This window comes from Osmerus eperlanus, chromosome 20 (assembly GCF_963692335.1).
Source record: "Osmerus eperlanus chromosome 20, fOsmEpe2.1, whole genome shotgun sequence".
NCBI lineage: Eukaryota > Metazoa > Chordata > Actinopteri > Osmeriformes > Osmeridae > Osmerus > Osmerus eperlanus.
In genome coordinates, this window is record NC_085037.1 from 2,279,902 (window position 1) to 2,287,160 (window position 7,259).

A 7,259-nucleotide genomic window follows, 5' to 3' on the forward strand; every position below is an offset into this window, starting at 1 on the left:
AACAAGTTATATTTGATTCAAAAGAGCGTTCGTGCATCCTTGAAAACCTTCTGAATTTAGCCCTGACAAGAACAACCAACCCCCCCTTGATTTCCAATCACCGAAGAATTGGCAACAAAGATCCAGTCCCCAAAGCACAAAACAAAGGCCTGTGGTGCTTTAGTATCCTAAACAACCAAATTATTTGATTTGATTTATTACATCGAACAAAAAAATGGAAAACGTTTGTACCCGTTTTGTGGACTTCAGAAAAGATTTTGATTCCATTTGTCATGAGGAACTCTATTAGAGACTACCTCCATGTGGCATTGGAGAGAAGACGTGAGATCATTAAGTCGACCATGGTTGTAATTTAAGTTCCGCTCTATTAAACATTTGAATGAATCATCTAGCACAGGCCTTCCTCTCCATGACACAGAAGGTAGATCCTCATTATAAACAGATGATCTCGTCCTACAGCCGCCTACCAAAGTTTAGCCATGGAAGTCGAACGACATCTAACAAAAATGATGGTTGTGATAAAAGAATCCTCAATGTCAGGAAGAGAGTCACATTCACACTAGGAAGCACTACTGTGGAACACAAATCCAAAACATCTTGATCGCCCCCTGGTGGCTGGCAGCAGTACAGGTCATAAGTCCCGCCCACTCCATGTTAGCGGATGAGACAAGAGCCAAACAAAAAAATCTAAGTGCACGTCAAATACGTTTTATCCAAAGACGGTTTCTGTCATTGTAAGTCGTTCTCATCACGGTGATGTTTGTTCAAGTGTTCATTTTTGTTTTTTATTTCTTATTTTAGGATATAAAGAGGTTAGTGTGTGCTCGCGATTGGGTCAGGCGAGTGTATGGGTGGGATCTTGATACCGAGGCTCCACCACCTGATCACTACTGCGCAGACTCTGGCTCCAAATGACATCACCAGCGCAAGATGGCAGAACCGGTATCCGGGATATTTGGGCTTCATTTTTGTGGTGGGAGGAAGCAGAGACCATTCTATGGCCCCAGCTGTGGGGGCTGTCTGTAGGACCCTGATTGGCTGAGCAGGAGGCCATGTGATTGGTGGGTTAGTCTGCGAAGCACTTAGCTAATGTCAATAGAGCTCAACTGAGTGTGTGCAGAGAGGGTGTTTAGAAGTAGTTAATTTTCTTTTTTCCTTTTCTAGAAGCAAAACCATTAAACAAAGCCTTGCAATTAGAAAACACAATAATAAATAAATTAGTAAACGTTTTGACAAAAATTGAATCAATTTAACAAGCCAAACAAACCAATCATAAGAACTAAACAGAAATAGAACAGAGATTAAAACCGACGTGAAACATTTAGTCTGTAAAATGACTTCAATAAAACAATGACCGGGCACAGGAACAGGGTAATAATGTCTAACTAGAGAGGGTACAATTTCTGGGGAAATTGTAGGGTGTGCTTGCTTGCGTCGGTTGCACAGGGGTCCGTTTTTTAATGACATTTTTACAACTGATATTTCTGTATTTTATATAAAAATGCATACTTATTATTTATAAAGATTACATAGATTTAAAAGCTTTTTTTTTTTCTGCTCATTTACAACTGAAAATACGAGTGAAGTGTAGAATGAAATGGATTTCTTCTCATTTCCCCTGCAAGAGGCAGCCTCATCGTCAACTGATTATCTCCTTCTTGAAAAATCTGCACTGTCACACAGTGAGAGAGAGAGAGGGAGAGAGGGAGAGAGAGTGAGAGAGAGTGAGAGAGGGAGGGAGAGTGAGAGGTAGACACGGATGATGTGTGGGGGGCAGTGTGAAAGGGAAGGGGGTAGAAAGAGAGAAAGACAGACACAGCGGCGGTGGGAAAGATATGGAGAGAGAGACAGAGAGAGAAGTCCCTTTCACATAGAGATCCCGCAATATTGCCAAAAAGAAGACCAGCCATTATGCCAGCTTTCACTTATTTACTGTAACTGAACCAAACGTACGCAGCATAATGACGCCCAGTGTGAGATTTTAGATAGCATGCCGATGTTACGGAAAAACCGAGGCGCAATGTCAGTGTGGTTATTAGAGTGTGTAGTGGTTGTTCCTTTTACACAGAAATGATTCAGCTCTGTGACTGCCTCCACTGCCAGCTTCATGCTGGTTCAACAATGACTCCTCATTCTGTGTTCGTACCTTTTACACAGAACTGTGAAGCGGCATTAAGGCACAGATTTCCCGCCTTGAAAAAAAGAGAGAGAGATAGAGAGGGAGTGAGAGGGAGAGAGAAAAAGAGAGAGGGTGAGAGACAGAGTGAGGGAGAGAGAGGGGGACAAAGAGCGAGAGAGACAGAGGGGAAGAGAGAGAGAATGAGAAGGAAAGAGAGAGAAAAGAAAGAGAAGGAGAGAGAGGGGGAGAGAGAGGGACAGAGAGAGAAAATAGGAGTGGAAAAGTACAGAATATTCCCCGGCAACCTTAGAAGGACTGGTTTGTTGAACAATGTGGCCAGCCTTCTGCTGCTGTAATAAAACTATTATTATCATATGTACACAGAACACACATATATGTACAAACACACACACACACTCTCTTTCACACACTCAAACACACAGACGTACAAACACACACTGTTTCACACACACCCAGAACCAGAACCTGGCTGGTACAGTGGAAAAACACTGGTAGCGAGAAACAAGATGGCTGCTCCTCAGAGTCAGGGTGGACTGCGACAGGAAGTGTGTGTCCCTGACAGGAAGTGTGTCCCCCGGACAGGAGAAGTGACACGTGCTGGCACCAGCTGCAGTGGATGACCGATATAATCAGAGATGTGTGAGTGTGTCTATGTGAGTGTGTGTCATTGTGTGTATGTGTGTCTGTGTGTGTGTGAGTGTGTCTGTGTGTGTTTGTGTCTGTGAGAATGTGTGTGTGTAAGTGTGAGAGTGTGTGTTTGTGTGTGTGTCTGTGAAAATGTGTGTGTGAGTGTGTGTGACAGGATCTAGATGGAGTCCAATTCTCACCCCTGGGAGGGTGTCAGGATACTGAAATACATGAGAAGGTCCTTCTACTGGGAGAGGGAGTCAATAAAGTGTGTGTGTGTGTGAGCTGGGGTATTTTATGGGATTTTCAAGGCTAGTTGGTGGGACTGGGCTGTTACTGCTTCTCATTTAATAGAAAAACAAGAGGAGGGGAGAGGACAAGAGAGGAGAGGAGAGAGAAGAGTGAAGGAGAGAGAGAGGAGAAGAGAAGAGGAAGGGGGAGGAGAACAGGAGAGAACAGGAGAGAATGATAGAGTACTAGGGAGCAGAGAGAAAAAAGGAAAAGAGCTGACAGAACAGTATAACAGGAATATGGTCCATTTGTTTACGCTGGCTGTTCACTAATTCCGTCTGCTTGTCACTAATGATGCCTTTTTAGATGGAAGGAGAGATAGAGAGAGAGAGAGTAGGAGAGAGTAGGAGAGAGGGAGAGAGAGGATGAGAAAAGGAGAGCGTGAACACAGAGTTCACATGAGGGTAGTCTCCTATATGATAATCACTTTTGAAAATCATTTTAATGGCATAATACAATTAATTAATCTATTTCAAACATTTCACTTTATTTGTTTTGTGTAATTTGCTCTGCAAGTAAAAACATTTGAATTTAAGACAGATAGAAAGATGAAGAGAGAAACCAGAGAATCCCTGTATGATGCAGAACATACACACATACCACACACACACATCGACACACAAACATACACACACACACACATACACACCCACACATCACACACACAAACAAACACACACACACACACACACACACACACACCTCACACACAAACACATCACATACACACACAAACACACCACACAAACACATCACATACACATACACACACAAACACACCACACACACACATCACACACAACACACACAGATGAATGCTATCCATTTTTCATCTCCTGTCAACCTAGGATTCTCTTTGACCCTCGTTTGACCAAGACTAGTCAGATAACCCTGCCCCCGTCTAATCAGCTAACACCCTATCGATTACACATGGACAAGACTGTACCAGTCAAAGGTGAACGCTTTGGTGGCGAGGAGCGTGTGTGTTGTGTGTGTGAGAGAGTTTGTAGGTTTGTATGTGTGTGTCTATGTATGTGTGTGATGTGTGTAGGTGTGTGTAGTGCTCAAGGCAGACATTGACATCACACCACACAGACCGGAGGAGAGAGGGAGGAAGAAGAGGGAGGAGGGGGAGAGGAGTCAGGAGGTAGAAAAGGGTCAAACCTGAGCAATCCCCTTTCCTCCTCTTCCACCTCACCCTGGATAAGAGCATTTGCTAAATAAATACAAATGTAAAAATGTAAGGGATGTAAGGGAGGAAGGAAGAAGAAGGGGGGGAGGTAGGGGAGGGGCAGAGGGGGTCTTTAAACAAGAAAAAATAGAATGTGTGTGTGTGAGAGCGTGAGAAATGAGTGAGTGAAAGAGAGAGAGAGAGAGAGAGAGAGAGAGAGAGAGAGAGAAGAGAGAGAGAGAGAGATGAGAGAGAGAGAGAGAGAGAGAGAAAGAAAGAGGCTATGACGAAGGCAGTGTGAGGTGGTCACAGATGTTGGAGATAAACAGCACTCTCTGTTTTCTCTTTATTAGATTCAGCCCCTATTATCCTGCTCCTGCTGTGTCCTCACACACACACGCGCGCACACACACACACAACACACACACACAGACTCACGTAAACACACACACTCTGTGACGGGCCTCCCTCTCTGTCTGCTGTTTGTCTGTTCTTGGGAGCGGAGGGTGGTGGGTGGAGCCGGAGGGTGGTCAGTGCAGACATCACACCTGGATCCAGAAGGTTCCTGGTGAGCCAACCTCAGGAACCCTTTAACGAGCCTGAAGTCTGTCAAGAACTCTCTCTTTCCACACCGCCGCATTCTGTTTGCTAACGGCTTTGTCTTTGGAGTTGATATTTCTCTCTCATTCACTCCCTTGCATCACCCATGTACCCTCGGTTTTCCCCTCCATCTCTCTCTCCCTCTATCTCTCCCCACCACCCCTCCTCCTTCATCTCTCTCTCCACCACCCCTCCTCCATCTTTCTCTCCCTCTATCTCTCCCCCACCCCTCCTCCATCTCTCTCTCCCCCACCCCTCCTCCATCTCTCCCCTCACCCCTCCTCCACTCTGGATGTGATTATTGTCCAATGTTCATGTTCTAGACGGTTCTCTACATTCCACCCTCATCAGAACCTTGGCAAGGTTCTAGACCACACTCCCTTCAATTGCATTCACCAAATTAATAGCTAATTCATTTTAACTGCTCTCTGTGTCTAATCTCTATTTATCTCTCTCTCACACACACACACACACACACACACACAGTGCAAACACAGAGGGAGAGAGGAAGGGAGAGGAGAGAAGGGAGGATGGAATCACAACTGAAGCACCATGTCTAATTTTGCTAAATTTAAGCCTAGCGCTTCACACACTCTTTCACACACACGCACACCAACAGCACACCAACACACAGGACACACACACATTCTCTCATCTGGTATGGTGACCCTCTATGTATTATCTCATGTGTCACAGAGTGTTTACTCCTTTCAGCCACACCAGCCTGCATTATAAAAACACACTTAACACACACACGTACTCTTACACACATACTCTTACACACATACACTTACACTTACACACACACACACACACACACACACACACACACACACACACACACACACACACACACACACACACACACACACACACACAGGGAGAGGACAGGAGAGGAGATGAAATCCACTCAGACTCACACACATGTCATGCTGTCGTGTGTAACTTGGCTCTGTGCTATCAGAACTCCCAGAGGGAGAAGTCCCTGGTTCAGGTCAACACTGGTCAATAAGCGTGCGTGTGTGAGTGTGTGAGTGTATCCTAGTGTGTGCATGTGTATCTGAATGACTGTGTGTGTATGTATGCGAGCGTGTGTGTACCTGAGTGTGACTGAGTTTTGTGTGTGTGTATCTGAGTGTGACTGTCGGTGTGTGTGTGTGTTCCCTGGGCCGTAGGAGCAGTCCCAGCTCAGAGAGACCAGACTGATAGACTCAATCTGTTCTCAAACACGATGTATCTCTCACAGTGTCTCTTACACTCTATCACCCCCTCTACTCTCTTTCTCTCTCCATCCCTTGCTTTCTATCTCTCTCTCTCTTGCAGCCTGTTCAACTCGATCACTCCTCTCGTCTCTCCTCCTCTGTCTCTTTCTCCATCCTGATGATGTCTTATCTTTCCATCTGTCTCCATCTCTGTCTCTCTCTATCCCATTTCAAGGTGTCTTTTTTTTGCCTCCATCCCTCTATCTGTCCCTCCTCTCTCGGTCCCGTCCCCCCTCTCTCCTCCCACCCCCCCCCCCCCCCCCTCTGTCTTTTTCCTTTAGTAAACAGAGTTCCTGTCTCTCTGGGCATCCCGATCGACAACAGTCAAGCAAGACAAACATCACATACACAGAGTCACATACACACTCAACGCAATCACGCGCAGCACACACACGTTGTGTGTTAACTGAGAGTGGATCACCAGTATGAGGGCAGAGGAACCAGATACTCTGTGTCTGATGAGAGGTTATGACATCATTTCTAGGCGCAGAGATTAAGCAGAGCAGAACCCCTGTCTCCTTTAGAACTTGCCGGAACAGATGCTTTTGTCCCCATGGCAACCAGCTGCTTCGATAGCTGAGTGCAGCTACTTTAATTGTATGTTTGGCCAAACACTCATGTATACAATCCAATAATATAACTGTGTGTGTATAACTGACTGTATCTATAACTCTGAGTGTGTGGACTGTCTGTATCTCTGTGTGACTATGAGTGTGTGTGTGTCTGTGTTCGTGCGCGTGCGTGACTGACCGTGGTAGGTCCTGTTCCACATCCTCTTGGTGATGACATCACCGTGTGGGCGGAGCCCCCCGGTCTGCTCCAGAGTCTCATTCAGGACGTGAGAGTAGAGCATCACTCCGTCATAGAAGGAGCCCGCAATCACGTTGATCTGTGGGGGAGAGGGGAGGGACGGGGAGGGGAGGGACGGAGGAGGAGTTAACAACACCGTCATAGGAGAAGGCCGTGATCAAGATGAGCTGGGGGGGGGGGGGGGGGGGGGTGGGGGGGGGGGTGAGGGAGGTGATGATGGAGGGGAGGGAGGAGGGGAGTTTAATTCATTAAACTATTCAGTAAACTATCCGTTTACAATGTTTCCAGCGTTGTTCTAGGTGAAGGGCTGGGAGAGGGGGGGTGGGGGGGGTTGGCTTGGTTAGACACGCATTGATCA

At 46.2% G+C, this 7,259-nt stretch overlaps 1 protein-coding gene across 1 annotated transcript in view; it reads right to left on the reverse strand.

Moving 5' to 3' along the window:
• The window catches only part of npr1a (natriuretic peptide receptor 1a), a 47,329-nt gene that overhangs the window by 22,108 nt on the left and 17,962 nt on the right, over positions 1-7,259 (reverse strand). Inside the window, exon 4 of the mRNA XM_062446037.1 lies at positions 6,842-6,980. Within this exon, the coding sequence (XP_062302021.1) occupies positions 6,842-6,980 (139 nt within the window). The remainder of the gene's footprint in view (positions 1-6,841; positions 6,981-7,259) is intronic.